The sequence below is a fragment of the Ilyonectria robusta genome, assembly GCF_021365365.1.
Source record: "Ilyonectria robusta strain PMI_751 chromosome Unknown BGZ61scaffold_3, whole genome shotgun sequence".
Lineage (NCBI taxonomy): Eukaryota > Fungi > Ascomycota > Sordariomycetes > Hypocreales > Nectriaceae > Ilyonectria > Ilyonectria robusta.
In genome coordinates, this window is record NW_025764437.1 from 1048701 (window position 1) to 1069191 (window position 20491).

General features: G+C 55.7%; 8 protein-coding genes across 8 annotated transcripts; 6 read left to right on the forward strand and 2 right to left on the reverse strand.

Moving 5' to 3' along the window:
* Positions 1-859: 859 nt before the first annotated feature.
* Positions 860-2624, forward strand: BGZ61DRAFT_341793 (uncharacterized protein; the record flags this gene model as incomplete). Its single annotated transcript, XM_046239448.1, has 3 exons — positions 860-997; positions 1059-1146; positions 1204-2624. 3 exons carry the CDS (start codon positions 860-862, stop codon positions 2622-2624), a joined length of 1647 nt encoding a protein of 548 aa, XP_046109392.1.
* A 1693-nt stretch (positions 2625-4317) lies between these two features.
* BGZ61DRAFT_343543 (uncharacterized protein) lies at positions 4318-5604 on the forward strand (the record flags this gene model as incomplete). The annotated part of the gene is made up of 2 exons (XM_046239608.1): positions 4318-4527; positions 4684-5604. The coding sequence occupies 2 exons, from the start codon at positions 4318-4320 to the stop codon at positions 5602-5604; spliced, it is 1131 nt and encodes a 376-aa protein (XP_046109393.1).
* Positions 5605-8363: 2759 nt separating this feature from the next.
* BGZ61DRAFT_343704 (uncharacterized protein) lies at positions 8364-9638 on the forward strand (the record flags this gene model as incomplete). The annotated part of the gene is made up of 2 exons (XM_046239623.1): positions 8364-9164; positions 9546-9638. The coding sequence occupies 2 exons, from the start codon at positions 8364-8366 to the stop codon at positions 9636-9638; spliced, it is 894 nt and encodes a 297-aa protein (XP_046109394.1).
* A 735-nt stretch (positions 9639-10373) lies between these two features.
* On the reverse strand, positions 10374-12050 carry BGZ61DRAFT_514035 (Bromodomain-containing protein). Its single transcript, XM_046252196.1, has 3 exons — positions 11976-12050; positions 11784-11911; positions 10374-11716 (listed from the first exon to the last, which is right to left on the reverse strand). The coding sequence occupies exons 1-3, from the start codon at positions 11986-11988 to the stop codon at positions 10664-10666; spliced, it is 1194 nt and encodes a 397-aa protein (XP_046109395.1). The 5' UTR covers positions 11989-12050; the 3' UTR covers positions 10374-10663.
* A 357-nt stretch (positions 12051-12407) lies between these two features.
* On the forward strand, positions 12408-13931 carry BGZ61DRAFT_490522 (repair protein Rad1/Rec1/Rad17-domain-containing protein; the record flags this gene model as incomplete). Its single annotated transcript, XM_046250338.1, has 4 exons — positions 12408-12546; positions 12604-12711; positions 12900-13073; positions 13132-13931. 4 exons carry the CDS (start codon positions 12408-12410, stop codon positions 13929-13931), a joined length of 1221 nt encoding a protein of 406 aa, XP_046109396.1.
* A 703-nt stretch (positions 13932-14634) lies between these two features.
* Positions 14635-15196, forward strand: BGZ61DRAFT_126854 (uncharacterized protein). The gene has a single exon (XM_046237102.1). It carries the CDS (start codon positions 14746-14748, stop codon positions 15025-15027), a length of 282 nt encoding a protein of 93 aa, XP_046109397.1. The 5' UTR covers positions 14635-14745; the 3' UTR covers positions 15028-15196.
* A 1059-nt stretch (positions 15197-16255) lies between these two features.
* Positions 16256-17186, reverse strand: BGZ61DRAFT_126922 (uncharacterized protein). The gene has a single exon (XM_046237103.1). It carries the CDS (start codon positions 17081-17083, stop codon positions 16451-16453), a length of 633 nt encoding a protein of 210 aa, XP_046109398.1. The 5' UTR covers positions 17084-17186; the 3' UTR covers positions 16256-16450.
* An 883-nt stretch (positions 17187-18069) lies between these two features.
* On the forward strand, positions 18070-20268 carry BGZ61DRAFT_473329 (uncharacterized protein; the record flags this gene model as incomplete). The annotated part of the gene is made up of 1 exon (XM_046248444.1): positions 18070-20268. One exon carries the CDS (start codon positions 18070-18072, stop codon positions 20266-20268), a length of 2199 nt encoding a protein of 732 aa, XP_046109399.1.
* Positions 20269-20491: the final 223 nt, after the last annotated feature.

A 20491-nucleotide genomic window follows, 5' to 3' on the forward strand; every position in this document is an offset into this window, starting at 1 on the left:
CAGACTACCGAGACTGGAGCAATGATATGATGTGTCAGGCGCGAGGCGCCAGGTGTGAGGCGTGAGACAAAGCGGCGTGATATCGTAATCTCGATGCACAGCCGCTTGTGCCTTGTTCTATGCCATTGTATGCGATTCTCTGCGAGCCGATCGCCAGTACTCGCAGGCACACAAGGAGGAGCTCGGACAAACGGTGACAGTCCGGTTTCTGCGTCTTCTTTGTGTATTAATTATCGGACCCCAGCCCTTGGAATTTACAGGCAGATGCGCATCACAACTCAGAACACCACTAGGAGCACAGTGGCAAGTCAGCCGACTCCCCCGAGCGAAGGGTAACCCGGCCTGCGCAACAGCCTCTTTTGTGTTTTTCGTCTGGAATTTCAACAAAAAAGCACCAGGCTCGCGTTAGGCACAAGATTACACCCATGTCACCCATGCCATCATCTTCCCCGACGTGCCCTTGACGTGCCCTTGACCTGGATCTGACCCACGGATACGCGGGTGCGCAGCAGCACAGCAACGCTGCCTTCTTTCAGCCCAGCGCCTTCCCACACGCCAAGCTTCCCTGCCTGCCCTTGCCTTGTCATCTATCCATCAGCTCCCAAGTTCTTTTCGTCCCGATCCTTCGCGATTTATTACCAACCGCACCCAACGTCAATACCCTTGACTTTCTTGTCTTCCGCCATTTATTGCTCTTCGCATGCGGCCTCGTTGCCGGTATCCTCACCCTCTCCGAATCCGTCGGCGCCGTCTCCCGCCTGCCACTGACCGCCGATTGCCTTAAATCTTCCCCGCCATCCGCCCTGGAAGTGAGGCTCTCATTGCCACAGAACAGCGCTCAACCCGCCCTCTCCTCGCCATGGCGACGCCGCCCAAGAACGATGCCCCGCCGGGCAAGACCTCGCCGCCACCTATAGAGTATCGCTACATGTACGAAGAAGACAAGAGCCCAAGCGATCAGCTTTATGCCCTTTTGAGGGCCATCAGCCGCCATGTGGTATGTTTGCGCCACCCAGAGGAACCCCGCCAGCGCAACTGACTAACATTGAATCTCACAGATTTGCAACATTGGCGACAAGGACGTCGGTCAACTGACGCCTAAGAAACTGGCCGCCTTTTACAAAGCTGTTGGCGGTGACTATGATTGTGCGTAGAGTCCAAGCCGACAACTTATACGACGCGCGCATTGCTAATCCGCCGTAGCCCTCTTCGTCGATATGCCCCACGAATCTATCTCCTACATCTGGCAGGTCACCGGCTGCCAGCACACCCTTCAGCCCACCGCGGACGACTTCGCCAGGCCTTCCATCCCGGCGCTCACACCGAGAGGCTTCTCGCGATGGGAGTCGCTGGAGATCTTGCTTGGTCCGGAGGAGCATGTCCCGTTCCTTCAATACGCCGTCAAGAACTGGCATCTGAAGCACCCGGAAACCGGACAGGACTTCCCGCCCGACCTTCCCAAGACCGTCTTTCCCACCGGGGCAGACGAAGAGGTCGACCGCTGGCACAAGTCGTGCGCCGACAAGCTGAGAAAAGAGGCTTCCAAGGAGCGAGAAGCCTCCGGCGCTGCACCTGAGCCGGATCACCCCGAACCAAAGTTTGCCTATGTGCGGAAGTCGTTCCAGACTCCGTTCCAAGCTCGACAGCGGCCCGCTGACCCCGCCTACTTTGAACGACCCGTCGCGTATAACCACGTCCCCGGCCGACACGGTGGACGAATGCCGACCCGCGCATCGCCTGAAAGATATCAACAGGACAGAAACGCCGAGGAGCAGGCCAGGCGGAGGAGCTTCTCTGACTACAAGATGCCACCTCAACCCGAACCCGCATCCCACTCCCACGGATCGCCATATCTTGATCCCAACACGAACGCCAAGCGGCCTGAACCGACCCGTCGACATAGCCAGCCGAGACATATCTCTTCCGACTCGTCCGACGAAGATCCCACCCCGCCCCGGACAAAGCGAAGACAGGATACCAGCCCGCCATGCGCTCCGCAACCCCCAACATCTAAGCCACCGCAAACATACCGCCATCATCCCGATATCAGAACCGAAGAGGCGCCTCGGCGACGAGCAGGGACTAACTCCAGTTTACGGGAGAAGTTGACGGAGAAGGTATCCAACATCCTTCCCAACGGAATTGTGCCAGACAGGCCACGCACCACTTCTCGACCCACCTCGTACAACGAATCGTCCCGAACGCGCCGAAGTCGTGACCTCCCGCCCTCTCGTCTCAACCGAAGCTACTCCGACCTGGACTCGGACAACTCGTCAGATCCTGAGATTAGTGCGGCCGACTACCAACGGAGGCAGAGGGCGCGAGATGACCGAGAAAGTCGGGAACGAGATCGTCTCCGTGAGAGGGACAGAGGTCGACCAAGAGACTTTGATCGGGAGCGCGACGAGGAGCGGCGGGCGTACATGCGCCGGCCGGACATGGAGCGACGGACGAGTAGCCACGCTGACATGGATCGACGACGTGACCACGCATCGTTTGACCCGCGTAACCGAGAACAAGAGAGAAAGAGATGGGACAGACGATCGCCGCCCAACAACGAGAGAGGGACGAGCCCGATGACCGGAGTATCAGGGAGACGGTACCCCGAGCCGGCCTACACCTAGAGACTGAAAGCTGGGACGGTTAATCGGACAATCAAGCCCTCTACTGTTCGCACGCATGATAGGCCGGCACATTTTGATCCACTGTGGAGAATGCCAGATGCAAGAACACTTTATCGAAAGAGGAGGGAGGAGAAGAGGAGAAGAGGGAGAGGTATGAGAACGTCCAGTCACCATCACTGGACGGAGAACGTATGATGTGGACAAAGCGAGAAGTCACCACCACGCAACAGTCGGTCTTTCAAAGCGATGCAGGCAATTGGCACGAGACCGAATTGGCTAGTCGAAGGGTGAGCAAATGATTGGGCGTTTAATGGGGATCTTGAACAAGTAGGCATGCGACATGAGGGTGAATTGTTGAGTTGTCGAGAGACGGATCTGGACATAGGACACGGCGCCTGGTAATTTTATTATGGAAGGAAAGGTGGCAGAGCGATGAATGAATACACGATATGAGAACTTGTGATGAGGTCTGATTTTTAAACTTGGTGTCTCCTTTTGCTTCTTCTTATGTTGTTACATGAGTGAAATGGTGGATTGTAATGACAAGCCATATGTCGGATATCTGAGTTGCAAGGCCAGCCCAAACACCGATGAGTCAATAAATAGCTACTAGCTACTAGCTACGATATTATATTTCATGAGGATATTATACATCGGGTCAGACGTAGTTCAATTGCCATGCAACTAGACTGCAAAGCCAAAAGACTAAGTGGGCTCATTACACAACAAAACATTCTCAACCCCGGAATGACGAGGTCGGTACTCCGTAGCCGCACGCCATTTTTCGGTCTTCGGCTTACCCCCGGCTTGTCGCCCCCGCGCATCTTGTGGTACTGTACGGAGTACTGTCGAGCTCTGTTGACCCCCAAAGCTCGACTACGTATACTTAGTAGGTAACTAGGTCGCTTGAGGGAGTGTCTGGAGCTTGGCCCTCCGTCGACGGACAGGTTCCGGTCTGGCCGCAGCCAACGAGAAAGGCCGCATTGCCATCAGGGTCCAGTTGGACGACGGGCCGAGACCTCTTGGAGGGGGGAGCTACGCCCCGGCCCACCGCGCCGCAGCCTTGAGCTGTTTAGCTGTTTCTGATGTGTCTAATGTTGAGAGCTCTCTCACCACCAACAAAGGGACGATCGAAACTGGGGACTCGGGGCCATGGTTCGATCGCCCTCAACACGGCAGAACATGCAGTAGTGAGCACCTGCGTCTGCCGGCTTTGGTCGGATTTAAGAGGGTTAAGCAATTGGGACTCATCGCTTCCCTGATGGAGGTTTTCCCCCCAGCCGAGGTTGGCGGGCATTCGATCTGCGCAGCCACGCAGCCACGAGATTTGGGTTGCGACGGTTAGCAGCACAAGGCGGCTCTACGGGTCTTACCCGAAGGTTTGTTGGCAGCCCTCCGCAGCGCGCCGCCTGTGCTAGTGATTGCCGAGCGGGGGACTGGATGGATGGGGATGGTGTTGCGCTCAATTCACTTCCTCATTGACCTTTGCTACCTTCACTCACTTGAGCAAGTCACCCATTGCTTCTCCTCACTCATTTTGCACACACACGCCGCATATTACGACATGAAGGCCGCCACCCCGCTCCGTCTGGGCGCCCTGCGTCCTCAGCGCCTCACCAGCAGCCCCGCGAGCGTGCTGCTCCGACGACAGGCTCAGCCCGCCGTCGCCGGATGGCATCAACGTGTGCGTGCCATGTCGACTGTCGTCGACTATGCTGGACGGCCCTCCCAGCCGCCGCCGCCGCCGACAGGCACACATGAGACTGTCGAGAAGCAGCGGAGTGACAAGGCCAAGCGGATCCTGCGCGATGCCGTCTCGGCGGCTCAACCCCGTCACGACTGGACCAAGGAGGAGATCGCCGCCATCTACTACCAGCCTCTGATGGAGCTGACGTATCAATCTGTGAGTATCTATCATGTTTTTCTCCATTACAATGACCCCGCGTCCGTGTTCATTCGATGCCGGCCAAGAGCCGGGTTTCTTACCGTGCTGGACATGGCCTGTGTATGAGAATCAGCGGCGTCATGATTGGCTGACCATCTGTGACCACCCATACAGAGTACCGTCCATCGTCGCTTTCACAACCCGGCAGAGGTGCAACTCTGCACGCTCATGAACATCAAGACGGGTGGATGCACCGAGGATTGCTCGTACTGCGCGCAGTCGACTCGCTACCAGAAGGGCACCGGCCTTGAAGCCAAGCGCGTTGAGACGGTTGAGAGCGTGCTCGCGGCGGCGCGCGTGGCCAAGGAGAATGGCAGTACGAGGATGTGCCTTGGAGCTGCTTGGCGGGACATGCGGGGCCGCAAGAACAGCCTCAAGAACATCAAGGACATGGTCCAGGGCGTCAAGGGCATGGGCATGGAGGTATGCGTGACGCTGGGCATGATCGACGCCGAGCAGGCCAAGGAGCTCAAGGCGGCCGGCCTCACGGCGTACAACCACAACGTCGACACCAGCCGCGAGTTCTACCCATCCGTCATCTCGACTCGCACGTACGACGAGCGACTGCAGACGCTGAGCCACGTCCGCGACGCGGGCATCAACGTGTGCTCGGGTGGCATCCTGGGTCTGGGCGAGACCTCCGAGGACCGCGTCGGCCTTCTGCACACCGTGTCGACCCTGCCGAGCCACCCGGAGAGCTTCCCCGTGAACGCCCTGGTGCCGATCAAGGGCACGCCGCTGGGCGACCGGCCGGTGGTGGAGTTCACGAGCATGCTGCGGACCATTGCGACGGCGCGTATCGTGATGCCGGCCACCATCATCCGAATCGCGGCGGGGCGCAAGACCATGTCGGAGGAGAAGCAGGCCATGTGCTTCATGGCCGGTGCCAACGCCATCTTCACGGGTGAGAAGATGTTGACGACCGAGTGCAACGGCTGGGACGAGGACGCGGCCATGTTTGGACGGTGGGGGTTGGGTCCGATGAAGAGCTTTGACAAGTCGCCGCAGCCGGCTCCGGAGGTGAGGGTTCTCTAGGCGTCTCGGAGACGTGAATCTAGACATCTCGGAGACGTGAATCAGAGAACACACACATAGGCCCAGGTGGAATCCATGGAGTTTCGAGTGGTTGGTGAATATACAAAATTGGCCTTGAGCAATTTGCTTTTGGGAAACACTTGAGTCTGTTTGCAGTCTGTTGTCGTACATGCCTACATACCCAGTACTGACAGGTCTCGACTCCGAAGTGAGGTCCCGTCTCAGTGTAATTACTCGATTAGGCCGAGTCCATGACCGGTTCAGTCACCGGGACCGGCATGGTGCCGGTCCACACTCGGCCACGGAGACGCAGGGTAAAAAAAGAAGACAGCCAGGGTCACTGGGCTGGGCCAGGGGTGTTTGCGCACTGATTGAGTGATTGAGGCGCGGGGTGATGGGAGGAAGGGATTGGATGAGGGGGATGGATGGGGAGACGTGGAGGGGGCATGACATATGACCAAGAGCGCCAAGTCAGGCCAGGGGATTCGAGACGACACGAGAGGAACAGCAGCTCGTGACATGGCGAAGAAAGAAAAAAGAACGAGGTGATTGACTTTCTGCCATGTGGTTTCAAAGAGATTTGTAAGTGAGCGAGTGGGATATTAGGAGCCGACGGCTGCTGACTCGTGAGCGGACTCCGGCAGAGTGACCCATGACGTTGGACGGAGGACGGAGACTGTTTCTGCCCCGGAGGCGACCGAGATCATCAGGTACGAAGAAGAGGTCTAAGAGAGGGAAATAAACCGCCCACATGCAGTACAGCAGGATGTGTATCTTGCCAATACGGAGGAATTCATCGGAACGGCAGAGACATACTCGGCTCTGGGAGCTGACGACAAGGCTCGGGTACGGACGTCTACAGATACCAGACGTATAACCGCCTGAGACGGCTGGCCTTCCATTCCGACAGCGTGCGAAGGGAGGGTTCGTTGTACAGCGCACTCACTATAGCGTGAATGGCTGGGGGCCCGGACTCGAACGGACAGGGCCATGACGGGATACGCAGCCCACCTGAGGCATTGCTACTGATGCTCCGTTGACGGCGATCCTCTCCGGGCTGAAAAGGAAATGCTCGGGAGTGGCCAGGGTCTTTTCGACCTGGCTGGGTTGGTGGGGGAGGTGTACGGATAGTGATCTAGTCCCCACAGCCATCCCACGTTTCCCTCGCAAAGGTCAACAGAACAAGACTGTCCACTGTCCACTCGACACAAGACCCGTCGTCTTTCTCCACGAGATACTAGATGCCTTCGCGTTTCCTGCGTGCTGGGACCCGCCGCCGGAGGGGTCATCGCCGTCATGACCATCACCTGTCGCCTGCGCTGTTCGCTTTCCAGCGGATGTTTTGCCCCCGTCCCACCCCTCCCCGGAGGCGCACGGGCCTGCCGCAGCTGCGAGAACGGGGGAGCCTATGAGGAGCAGCCATGAACGGGATGCGCACGAAGACTGTGTAAGCAGACGCCGGGATATTATTGTTGACCATCCTGGTTCGCTGCTTCTGGGTGCCTGGGCTTTGCGGGCTTGCGGGCTTGGGGGGGCCTGGGGTTGGACAGAGGCCTGACCGGGCTGGCTTCTGGGCCTTGTTTACGCTGATCATTGGCAGTTGGCGCAGCTGGTGGCATCTTGTGGTGGTGGTATTGGATTGCATCCAACGCAAGGGGTAGTGAGTGCAGTAGTATTGCGCACCTAACCCATACCGCGAGACCTAGATGCCCAAATACATACTTCGATGGATACCACGATTGATACCACGATGGATACCAAGATGGATACCCAGTGCCCAGATAGATAGATACCTACCCTGGCAAAGGTGAGTGCACCAAGCACAGCTGTCGGCAAGCACCGTCTCTTGGCTGTCTGCGACTCGCATTGACCGTACGGTTTACAGTGGATGTATCTGCGGCTACGGGGCATTTTTCCTTTCCTTTCCTTTCTTTTCCTATCCTCGCCCCTCCTTCTTCCCTCGCCCTGGCTCCCGCTGCCGCCTGACCTTGTAGGTCACATACCTAGTAACCTGTCTGTACCTGACCGACCCGTGGGCCTTTTTCTCGCTCGTACGGTGTACAGCGCCCACCCCCAAACCCAACCCAACCAACATTTTTCTTCCCTCTTCCTCTTCACAAACACACAACACAAAACACAGAACAGCTCGAAACAACATCCCGTTCCTCGCCCTGGCCCTCTCTCGTCGTGACTGCCTCGAGCGTTGCGTGTGCGTGTTTCTCTCCTCAAGGGAAGCCGCCACCAGGCCTCCCGGCTCTGTGGACCTGATTCCAGTGACTCGTTGACCGTCACTGCCCACACCCTCTCGCCCGCCATCACACCCCCGCCGAGAACGCCCGACCTCCAAGACAACCTAATCAAAAAGGCGCCTTCCGCCTTCCGCCTTGCTGCCGCTCGCTCGCTCGCTGGTCTCCTGGTCGGTTGCCCGCCCTCGTTCCTCACTTGACACTCTGTTCCTCTCCCTCGATTGCAACTGCGACTGCCACCGCGTCCGTGATTGAGACCGTCTTCGCCTCGTCAAGTCAACTGCGGTGAACGGTTATCTCCGGTCCTGTCCCTCATTCACCTCGTCTCGAGCCGCCTTCGCCCCGATTACGTGACCGACCTGCTTTCTTCCGGCAGCTTCTTTCACCGTTGACCCCAGGCCGTTCTTCTTCCGCCTTGGCATCTCGACTTCACGCTTCCTCTTAATCTAGGCTACGCACTCACCGATTCTCCAACATCCTCCGGATTTTTGGTCTCCCAGCAACATCGCCAAGATGAAGGGCCGCCCCGTCGACCAGATCGTGTACGATTACATGTTCCCTCGCGCCAAGAGCAACGACCCCCAGAATTTCCACGCCCTTCTTCAGCGCAACCTCATCCCTGAGGTCCGCCAGGAAACCCACGCGTTCTACGGCCACCTCGAGACCCACGAGGCCAAATACCCCGGCCTCGACTACACCCATCGCACCCACCGCATTCGCCTCGCTCGTTGGCCGTGGCATCGTCGCCTCTTCCGCGCCTTCGACGGCCTCCGCCTCACCGATGCCGAAATCGCTGGCCTGACTAAATGGGAGGGCACCAAATGGGCCAAGGAGAAGTTCGAGAGAGAGCAGGGAATCATCATCCGCGACACCACCGCCGACGGCTTCCCCGATTGGACTGAGATTGAGGACCGCCCTCGCGGAGTTGAGAGCCACCCCGCTAGCGCAGGCTATGTTGGGCTCGACGACCTCGACGACGGCGAGATGGACGTTGAGAGCGAGCCTGAGATCGACAGCGTTGGCGTTGAACTCAACGAGCGCCTACGGGCGCAGGCCGCTCGTAGGGAGGCCGGGGACAGCACGGCTGTACTTGACGAGGAATGGGAGCAGTGGCTCAAGAACGCCATTGAGAATGGCGAGCTCTTCCGCCGCGGCGACGATGCCAATATTTCTCCCGAACTGCTCCCTACGAGCATCGTCAGTGCCGCCCGGGCGGGCCAGTGGAGCGAGGTTCCTGATTTCCTTCAACCCATGCTCCGATACACCCTTCAAGAGGAGGTAGAGAACCGCTCCAGCAACAGTACCCCCCAGCAGGTCCACCCGCTGGCCGAGCCGCCAATCCCTTCGTCTTCGAGCACATCTAGCGGGCTTCTCCGCCACCTTATCAACCAGCAACAGCAACAGCAGCAGCAACAGCAGCAACAGCAGCAACAGCGGGCGCAACAGCAGCAACAACTGGAGCAACAACGGCAACAACAGATGGCGCAACGACAGCAACAACAGTTCGCGCATATACAGCAACAACGGCAACTACAGCTGACGCAACATCTGTTGACGCCACAACAGATAGCGCAGCAACAGGAACAACAGCGAGTGCAGCAGGCGCAAGAACATCGCGTGCAACAACAGCAATACCAGCAAGCGCAACAACAGGTGGCGCAAATGCAGCGAGAAGACCTGCAGCAGCAGCAGCAGCAGCGCCGAGTCCGCGTCCCCTGGCCCCGCCGCACTTACTCGGACCTCCGCCTCCCGGTCGGAGATTCAGGACCTGGTCATCGCGCTGCCTGAGGGCCTTGAAGCTGGCGTTTTTACTTTCGACAAGTAATGAGACCAAGAAAGCATGAAAAGAAGAGACCACTGCCCTTGTTAAAACAATTATACCCGTCACATCACCTTTTCTTTCCCCTTTACGGCACACCATTTTCGACACGACACATCGCTGGACTGGTCAGCCTCCCTTCAGTCACAGCACCGGAGCACACACGCAACACACCAGCACTCGCACATGCACACGCAACACATAGACTCGCATACGGCCCACTGATTCCCGTCGTCGCTACTCGCCCTGTCTCAATGCAAGCATTGGCGGGGCCTCGGGTGGCGCGGCATCCCTTTTCATATCTGCTTCTCCCTTTCCAGAATGGACGACGGTGTTTGGGGGACTTTGGGTTAGGAATCGGGGCATATTGGGTTGATTTTTATTCTTAAGGTGAATGGGTGAACTAGGGCCACCAGCGACACGCCTCGAGGCATAGGACTGCAATTGCCCGTCCCTGGTCGCTGGATTTCCCGGCTAGAGGAATTCGCAGAAAAGCGTTGTGCTTCTTTTGTGCTATATCCCTGCCTTTATGTGCTGGGCACTTTTATGTATTGGCATGAGATAGATAGCCGACAAACAGGAGCCTGTATGGTGAAACTGTATCTTTGGCTTTTGTCATTAAGCGACACCAGATTGATTGCACGCCCTGATCGTGAAACATGCAGGTCATGCGTTTTGAGAAATTGTTATAATTTGTTGAGGCAATCTTTTATACTACCTGCAGATCGCATGTCATCGTCACTCGCTGCCCGTGCAAGCCCCTTGACTTGTGTCCAGACCGTTCCCCCTCATAATGCTATTCCAGCAGTGGATGATGTACAAAAAAACCCAAAGAGCAAAAGACCCGTCGAAAGAGCCGAAACGCCACGCTTCAAACCATCCCCCACACTCACTACCAGCAAAACAGAAATGCAAAAGCGCCCCCTTGAGCACATGGCCTCCTCCATGACGGCTATCAGGGCTGAATTCTCCGCCTGGAACTCGGCGCGAAGACCTACCTCTCCGGCTCCAGGTGGGACCACTCGGGGACAGCCTTGATCTGCTGCCACATGAACTTCTCCAGCTTGTTGGCCGACTTGGCGTAGGGGGTGCTCTCGTTGTTGTACTTGCGGCAGTTGTTGAACACAAGACCGGCGTCCCGGATGAAGTCTTCGGGGGTGGCATACTGGTCGGCCTCGAGCTTGTTCTCCATGGTGCTGAGGTCCATGGGCTCCTTGATGACATCGTAGTAATCGGCAACATCGTCGCGGTTGACGGGGACGAGGAAGGGCCATGCTGAGTTGTGATTCTGCAGGTCGTTGAGCAGGTGGAGGAGCTGATTATAGTTGGGTCCGTGGCGGGGCTGGCGGGCGAGCTCGTCCATGTCTGGGGACCAGCCCGAGGCGCGGATGGCGGGGATGTCGAGGGGGTTGATCTCTGAGATGCCGTTCTTCCACTCCTTCGGTGGCGAGTGGACATTGTGGGACTTGGAGTAGGCGCGGATCTTGGCTTGGACGCACTCCTTCTGCTTGAGCAACATGCGACCCATCTCGAGGTAGCGGATCCGCGGGAGCATAGAGCACTGCATGATGGTTCCGCCTTCATAATCCTTGATGTATCCCATCCACACGTTCTTATCGAGAGTGATCTCCTTCGTGAAACCCTGCTTTTTAAAATAACCGATGGCGTAGTTGTCGGCGTATGTCAGGAAATGCATCACATCGCTCGTTGCTTTGACGTAATCCTTGAGATGGGACATAAGATGCGCGCCGTAACCTTTGACTTGCTGGTCAGAACTAATGGCGCAGAAGACAATCTCGGCGAAGCGGCGGCCCTTGAAGGGACGGTATGTGATGCCGCCGACGACCTCGAGGGGCTTCTTGACGATGGCGATGGACAAGTGGGTACGGTCGTAGACAAGGCGCGCGATGTAATCCTTGGGCATCTTGGGGAGCTGTTTCTGGAAGATGCACTTCAGGCCGGTGAGGATGATGAGGGACTCGCGATCGTTGTCGTTGTTTACTACACGGAACTCGATTTCGCCGGTGCGCTCTTCGATGACGGCGGGCTAGTGGCGTGTTGTTAGCAATCTACCTAGCTAGGTCGCTATCGAAAGGCTCGAGGTTTTTTTGTACCTTTTCGGGGAAGGGGATGGGCTTCATGGCCGATTTCTTTTCTGGGGGCTCGACGGATTCATCTTGCTTGATGCGCTTTGATGGGGTGGGAGACGAGGGCTCCTCCTCGGCCTTGCGCTTGTTGGCGCCTGGGGGCCAGATGTTAGCTCGGGGTCCGGGTTTGATCGCGTATGTACGCGGAGGGCAGCCGACCTTCTTCTGACATGTTCGCGATTGTGCAATTGCCACTTGATCCTGGTGGATGTTGGTGGGAGCGTGGTCGAGTCTACACGGGTTGGCGTCTGGGGATGCATCATCGATGGTGGACAGTCGCCGCGATGGAGATGGCCCGTGCGCTGCTTATGTCATTCCAGGCACCACACAAGTCAGACTCCGCTGCGGTGCCAGGGGAAGGAGCGCGACTAAACCCCATTAGTCTATCGGCCACGATTGCGCATCGTAAGCTCGTGAAGCTCCTCCAGACTGTCAACGTTGCAGCTTGAACCTAGCAAGCAAGCAAGCCAATTCCACCATCTCACACCCGCGCCTCCCTCCCGCAAACGCCGCATCGCAAACCTTTGAGCGAATCTCCTCCGACCGAACTCCTCCGTCGCCCACTGCGACATTCCCCTACAAGCCTAGCACATGGATTCCTCGCTGCATGAGGTTTGGCAAGCTGCTGCTGGCAGTCCATTCTACCCTGCCATCAACAAGGGGAGCCAATTCTGGATCAGCTTCCTGCTGTTGGTGTTGGGCATCTTCTTGACCGGTGCCTTTGCTCTGAGTATGTTTACGAGACCGTTTCTCGCTCTGTTGTGCCCTCCTTCTGACCATCCCGCAGACCGATCTCTCATCAACGTTCCCGTGCTCGGCATTCCTGCTTCTCTGGCCATTGCGTATGCCCCCTTGTCGACAATTGCCCTCCCGATTATGGCGCTGACTTTCGCAGGTTCGGAGTGGTTTACATGTTCTGTGCTGTCGGAGTCTACGTCTAAGATACCCCCTCAAAAGTCCCGTTCCATCGGTTTTCTGTACACTAGTTGGACCAAACAAGAGAAGGCGCCACTAAGCGTCGTTGTATTTCTGCCAGTTCTTGATATTTTCCCTTCGCGCAACTCTCACTCGTTTTCGATACAGTTCGCACCGTATTGAAGATGGCACCCGAGGCTCAGCCCATCTTTCGTGCCGTCGCCACATCAACGAGACCCCTTCACCAGCTTCTGCGATGCATCAACTTTGCCCCCCGAGTCCACGTTCAGATCACCGAGGATGGTGTCAGATTCGCGGCGGACCATGCGAGAGTGATGCAAGGTAAGGCTTGAACATGTCCATGCGCCAGGCCTGGGAATGACACTGACCTAGGGCTTAGGGGTTGCCTTCCTTGATAAGGCTCTTTTTTCATCTTACACTGTCAACCTACCTACCTCGGAGGATGATGAGGCCAATGAGCTTCCCAATTTTCAAATTTCCTTGTCATCTGTTCTTGAAGTCATTCAGATCTTTGGGGCCGTCGACGTGGCAACGCGGGCTCAAAAGGCGGACCAGGACCCGTACCGCAGCAACCTCCGGAATTATCGACCAGATGCATTTAGCAACCAAACATTGGGAATATCTGGGACTTGTACCCTTCTCTATGCAGAAGAAGGGGACCCTTTCAAAATCACAATCGAAGAGTCTGGAGTCAAGACCACGGCCGCCCTGACCACCTACCTCCCAGAGGCACCTGAGGATATCCCTTTCGATCGGAACGACCTCTCCTTCAAGATTATCATGCAGTCGCGTTCTCTCCTAGATGCCCTCGCTGAGATTTCCCCAACGGCTCCTACAAAACTGGCAATCACCGTTACCAAAACGTCGCCCTACCTTGCCCTCGTTGGCTCTGGGGACCTTGGCAGTTCCACAGTGGACTTTGCACGTGGCAAGGATCTCCTCGAGACATTCAGCATTCAGGACCGATGGTCACAATGCTACAAGTTCGACTTTATCAAGAGCTCCACGGAGGCGATGCGGATTGCGAACAAGGTCAGCTTGAGAGGTGATGGTCAGGGGGTGCTTAGTCTCCAGTTCATGGTAGATGTGGAAGGGGGCAAGAGGAGCTTCTTAGACTTTCGGTTTGTTCCGTTCATTCAACATGACGAGGATGAGGACGAGGCTGAGGACCAGGATTGAAGTGGCGTGGTTGAGACACGGCCTAGTATCCTTTGTCTATGCCTTGACTAGAAATACATTGTTTCTCCCTTGAACCGGCCATGCGCATTACTGGGAGAGTTTTAGTGGTAGTGTTTTACTTGACGGGCGAATGACGAAGAGGCTGACGTTGGGACATGCCAATTTTATCCCAATTAAACTCCAGGAGGTCGCATCGGTCGATTATGCCATTCGCACTCTAGCCCTGCGCCAAAGACACAGTAGCCGCCCACCGAGGGGAATGGTAAGTTGACTTGTGGATCGCCAGGGTGAAGCATCACGCCACTACTGGCAACGGGCGCTTGTTGATTGAGAGAAGAGCGAAGCAAAAAGCGATGCATGGCAGGCCGCGTCGCTCCATGGTGGCTGGGGCCCAACCTTCACGTGAGACTGTCGCAGCCTGCGATGGCCGTAGCCAACCGTTTAGCGGTGAGGCCCCTTTTGATCGGCCGGTGGAATTCAAACGACACCGAGGTGGCTGTTCAACCTGACACTAGTGAACTCAAGGAAGCAATCATGAAAAGGGGTGTTTGGAATGACAGCCGTGCTTTGTTTCAGTGTGCATCGCAATGAATGGATGGGTGGTGTGAGTTGGATTGTTAAAAGGAGCATACGCCGTGGAATTTCGAGCGACCGACCATTTATTTACACTCGCTGCTGCTTTTATTCATTTGCAAATCACAAAGTCATTCAGTTATTCCAGTAATCTCTCGTTTTTTTCTTCTTCTTCTCTCTCTCTCTCTCTCTCTCTCTATTGTTGTGCAGCCTCTTACTTGGCCCGCGCGTTTCAGCCGAAATGGACTGTTCACATAACATCAAGATGGCGGTGACTGGCAGACAGAGGTTCGACAGCGAGACCAAAGAATCAGCTTGGTCAGGCCGAGCTCTGTGCTCACTCAAGTCATTAATGGCCATGGTCTTCGTCAACCAGCCAGAACCAGTTACTCGTGACGATGACCAAGAGCCCCTGCTGGAGGAGACGAAGCCGTATGTGCCGAAACATGCTGCTTCGTCGTTTCTCAAGACGGCAACATCGAGGGCGATGATGACACGCAATGAGATGCTCCGACTGCGCTAGTTGGGCACCTGATTGCGAATACGAAAGGACCACGATCAAGATCAAGACCAAGCTTCTTGATGACGACAAGAACCATGACGAAACAAACGGATGACATCGGCGGCAAAGCAATGGACATGGAATATAATTGCGACCGCCACACAACGAATACGACAAACTACAAAATAAGCAACAATTTGGATTGGTCAATATTTAGACCAAGCCATGGATCATATTCTCGTTCTCGCAATTTGACTATACTTGGGGGCGGGTTGTGACATAGGGCGGCTAGGCGCTTGGAGTTATTTTTGGGATTCTAGTCGAACAGGTTTCGATCAGATAACATATTCTACGCCGTTCAGGATTGAAACGAAGATAGGATTGTATTAAGCGCTGTTGATTGTTTCCTGTGTCTGGTCTGAAGCGTGCCAAAATTAGAATCCACCAATGCTCTCGCCGTGTAGTGAGTGGCGGGCCGCCTGCAGAAGCCGGCAATCCTTCGCCTAGACGAGAGTGGGTTGGTCCCAGAACAACACACAGTACGTGGACGATTGCTGTACGGTCTGCTCATCGTCTTTCCATTAGCATAGAGATATAGGTGGGCTCATACACATGGCCATGGCCCTACGCACGCACCCGCCAGCCATCTGATAGAGTTCGCACTGTATTTCGAAGCTTTCAGCCAGTGATTTCTAGTCCGCTCCCATGCATGGGAATCCAGTCGACATGCATCACTTACGCGGTTACGAGCTTAATCATGGTTTCAGGGCAACGTCTAAGCCTGCCTAGCGACGGATAGATGCCGCTGCAGCTATCCCGGGCGTCCAAGACGGCTGAGCGTTAGACGTGTGGAGATGGTCTGTTCTGCGAGATCAATGGAGATTTGGGGTCGGGTCGCCCGGAGCGAGCTACTCCCGAGAGGATTTTGCCAGAGTCTTTGTATTTATCTTCTACACGACGGCCATCAAATCCCAGACCGGTACTTTTTATTTGGATCCGCTGGGATGCAGGTCCGGGTAATTGAGGCATCAGGTTCTCCCGAGGCATCCTGCGAGAGTGCGGCACGCACGTGGGTTGCGAGATGTGATTTGAGGCATGTTAGTGAGGCCTGTGACCTGATTCAATCGATCGTACGGCCGCGAATAGCTCAGTCGAACCATCGAAAAGTCATTATTGGTGATGAAACGTTGGACGTCTCTGCACAACCAACAGCTCCAGTATTGCTCTTGGCATTGTTGGGCAACTCAGTCTCGATGAGGCAGTTGGTGTCGTGCAACATACATATTCAGGCATGCACTGAGGCACCAACACAGCCATCCTCTGCAATCCACCAGCCACACCTCCCCCTTGAGCGAGGTTCCATTGTTTCCACAACACCATCCAACAGGCCTGCCCACAATCCGCAAATACACCAGAGTAGTACCATACTGCCATCTGTTTCTTCCTACGCCACGCTAAGGATCCGGAGCGCATCTCCTCCGGCCCAGTGCAGAGGCCCCCGACATCCGGAAGTTCCTCGCTTCCGAGTTGACGATAATGTTTCTTCCGCCTTGGGCTCCTTGTTCTGAAACATCCACCCGACGGAACCATGCTCATGAGTGTCGTGCAAGCCGAGGCACTGGCCCTTTGTAGCCACTTCCGCGCATGCAGCGATCAGCCGTGTGAACCCTGCCTTGGGGGCCTTTTGGCGATTCATTCCCTCCCTGCAGGCGTACGGCCAAGCCTTGGAATGGAAGGAGGACCATGCACGCCATTTGCCGCACGCTGCTTGCTGGACAAGATGGGCAGTGCGGCATTCACCATCTGTGCACAACGTTTCCGCCTCTCCACAATCGCGGGGCTGGGCCACATGGATGGTCTTGAGCGTTGGTCTCCATCTGGCAATGGCGATTTTACGGCTCTGGATGGCGAGAAGCGAGGAACAAGTGACTCGGTCGCCGACTCGACTATCAGACTTATGTAGCTGCCCGCCGGTGACTCCGCCGACTACGGACTTGGTTGAAAAGGCCTGGGCATCCATCACTGGCAGCTGGGTGGCCGTGGTGATACAAGTCTTACGCTGCCCGTCGAGTCTCATTCGTGTCACGATGCTAGGTGTTACCTTGTCTTATCCTGTACTCCTGTCCGCCGTGAGTTGTCATTCCCGGCTAACCGACGACAGTGGCTTGAAGTTTAACCAACCGCACTGTTGTCACGGACGCTTCCCCAGGCTGTGCGCTCGACTGTCACGCTGTTGTGTGTGTTGTGTGTGCTGCGTTGGACCCATCCCTCATTGCCGGATCGTTCACCAGTTGGCCGAGGCAGAGCGGGAACACCCTCCCTGGAACCAACGTTGAAGGATCTGGAGGATCGAGCATTCCTCCCATGGTGGCAAAAGCGCCAACCCGCCCCCTCCGGGAGAGGGTGCATCGAAACTCTGCAGGACAGTACCGGCATCACCCAGTGGGGGATGAGTGTGGCTGACCCAGGTTCCCGCGATACGAAGTCGGGCTTCCATCGGTGAAGCATTCTGCGTAGAAGCCAGAATAGCAACAGCCACGATAGCAGGTGCCCAATGACAGCCCGGGTCCGAACCAGCACCTCCCCGTTCAGTCAGTCTGCCCGCATGCTGTGCAGGGTTATCGGTACTGCGACTCCACACCGCATCCTGGCCCTGGTCGCATCCGTCGCGCGATGATCCTAGAAGCCGCTTACATGGATGATGGCAGCGATGGGCGCTCTAGTTGCCCAAATATTCCCTTCGCAAGACGCCCGCACCGTGTGCGCTCAAAGCTATTTGATTTGTCCTACGCCATGTCTTGGTGCTGTCGATTTCAGGTTCATATCGCTTCTCACTGCCCTATCCGCAGCCTGAGCTGTTTTCAAGCTTGGAGAAATCAATCGACGTTCACGACTCACTCGGATGCGTCCCTACCTGCAAAGTCCCGCCTATTGTGCTACACCAGTCGCCATCATCCTATTTTACCTCTTATTCCTCACCAGAGCCATGTGAAACGTTTCCTTCCCTCTATTCTTTTCATTTAGTCCCCTGCAGCGTTTACGCTGTGCATCGCTCTACTCAACATGGCAGGATCTCTGCTACGTCGGCTTATAAGCTCGAATCGCCCGAAGGCGAACAACGACTGCGACGGGGCCGATTCTTGCGACAATGATGATGATCGATCTACCAAGACACCTTCAGAAAAGAAGCAGCGCACGCAATCATGGGTTCCGGCCAGCAAAAAGAAACACTCCTCGACCGTTCCCATCGATATCCGGAGGGTCCACAGCATCCACCGAGTCTCGAGTCCATTGCCTCACGTTGCCGTCGGCAGTCGTCCATATTCTTCCTCGCACACCTCGCTGCCCGGCTCAACGGCGCAGGAAGACGTCATCGTTGGGACCCCGCCGCAACACAGAAGGGCTGCGTCCACTCTTTGTCTCCCTGATCAAGGGCGAATCAACCGACATTCCCTTACACCCCAACCACCTTCACGACCAATGGATAGACTGCTCAGCTCTCCGGATGAGGAAGTTCTTTTGAGTCAGACTCATTTGAGGCCATCGCTCTCTTTGTCCGTTCCTGGCGTTGAACATCCCGAATCCAGGCTTCATTGCCATGTGTCACTCGACAAAGAAAGTCCAACAGGGTCAATGATCGTCGACGAAAATTTAATATTGGAGACTGAGGAAGCCTTCAAAGCCGTTGGAAGCGCCCTACAGGATATCAGACCTACATCGCAAACATATGAGCAACTACCAACATCTACACAAACATCTACACATACATCTACTTTACCACTTCCTCTATCACTCACGTACAAGCATTCGCAATCGATGCCTTTGCCGTTGAGATATAACAAGGACCTGAGGTCGTCCCCATGTCACTTATCATCATCACCAGCAAGGAAGGCCTCGGTCAAGAAACCAAGAAAGAAGGAGGCCACTCTGAAGTCCTCGTTCAGTGCGCCCCGTCAGAGAAAGTCTTTGATTCATGGTTCACGATGGGCCCTGTCAGGGAATGTGACAGACATTCTTACCGGCCAGCGCTTCAAGCGCATCGAAGCCGACGAGATGCTAACACCAGAGCGTCTCGAACTATTAAAGATTAGGCGGGAAAAGGCACGGTTAGAAAAGGAGAAGGAGGAGGAGAAGCTGCTGAAGGCTCGAGAATCAACCGAATTGACTTGCAGTCTAAGTTTGGATAGTCCTGACACCCCCATCGAGCCGTTTCACCTCCAGGACCTACCATTGCGGATTGGGGCGGCAGGAGTAGAAGCGATGACAACCTTTGTGGAACCAATACCCCCTTCCGTCCTCTCTGATCAGGATGTCACCCACGAAGACTTTTCGATTCGTATCGATGCGCCAGAGAACAAGGGGTCCTTGGAGAGCCCCGAAGAGAACGATACTTGGCTCACTGCGGAGACTCCTATTCCTCCACCGCCACCCAAAAACCCTGCGCGATTTGGAACGCCACCGCATCTGAGACCATTACCACCACTACCTAAAACGAAGACGGCAACTCGACCCAAGGCGCCACTGAAGGCTCCAAAGAGGGTCCGAGACCAGTGTGAACCCAACTTGAAAGCCGAGGAAAAAGATGGAGTCCTGTATCTCAAGAGTACCCCGTTCACGTTGACGCAACCGCAATTTCGACATGGCTCTATAACCTTGCCCAAGGCCGAGGCGCACCAGACCGTGGCAATGGACGATACACTTGACTGGACGGCGTTCCAGATGGCCATCCTGTGTGGTGCCGGAGACTTGTTCCAGGATTTGACTATTGAGGAGGATGCCAAACAGGTCGAGGATATCACGACTTGGTTCGACTCGTTCGGCTTCGAGACGTATGGAGAGATGATCCCGGAGGATGTGCCTGCGCTGTCCTTCCGAACCTCGTCTCAGAGCACCATCTCATCGACTCCCTCGACGATAGATATGGACATGGATCTCCCCATCCCAGTGGGGTCTGAGTACCCGTCTGGGTTCTGGAACGATTCTTCATCCGGACAATGTGCCAGCAAAGAAAAATTCTACAGCAATTCGGGACTGAAGCGCTGGATGGGCGAGGGCCGGCCGAAAAAATATACATCACGCAGCTCAATGGACAGCCTGCCACCAAGCCCGATGCTGCCGTTGGTGATGTCGGTGGGAGATATAAGTGGCGATGAGGCGGCGGAGCCGGTACCGATGGGATACAACCTGCATCATGACTTGGGAGACTTTTTGAGATGGGAGGCGGAGAACGTCTGGGTAAATGGGTTCTGCGACTCGCCTTGAAAACAGGACATTCGTTATTTTGGCAATTTTTTTTTTTGTTACGCTTACGATTACGGCGCATGGGAGACATGGCATTGATGAGGTTAATGGTCTGGTTATTTTGGATTGGGAGCGGGGATCATATATACCTAGAACGGCGCTCTTTCGGATACCGTCTACGACAACATTGACAGCATGATAAATTGGATGGGGCAAAAATTGCGGCGCATAATATTGATGAATA

Excerpts from the sequence above, each read along its gene's own strand:
- BGZ61DRAFT_126922 (XM_046237103.1), bottom strand. The coding sequence starts at position 17,083 with ATGAGACTCGACGGGCAGCGTAAGACTTGTATCACCACGGCCACCCAG.
- BGZ61DRAFT_126854 (XM_046237102.1), top strand. The coding sequence starts at position 14,746 with ATGGACTGTTCACATAACATCAAGATGGCGGTGACTGGCAGACAGAGG.
- BGZ61DRAFT_514035 (XM_046252196.1), bottom strand. Across the intron at positions 11,717-11,783 it reads CCATCCCCTTCCCCGAAAAG|CCCGCCGTCATCGAAGAGCG; the intron begins GTACAAAAAAAC and ends ACACGCCACTAG.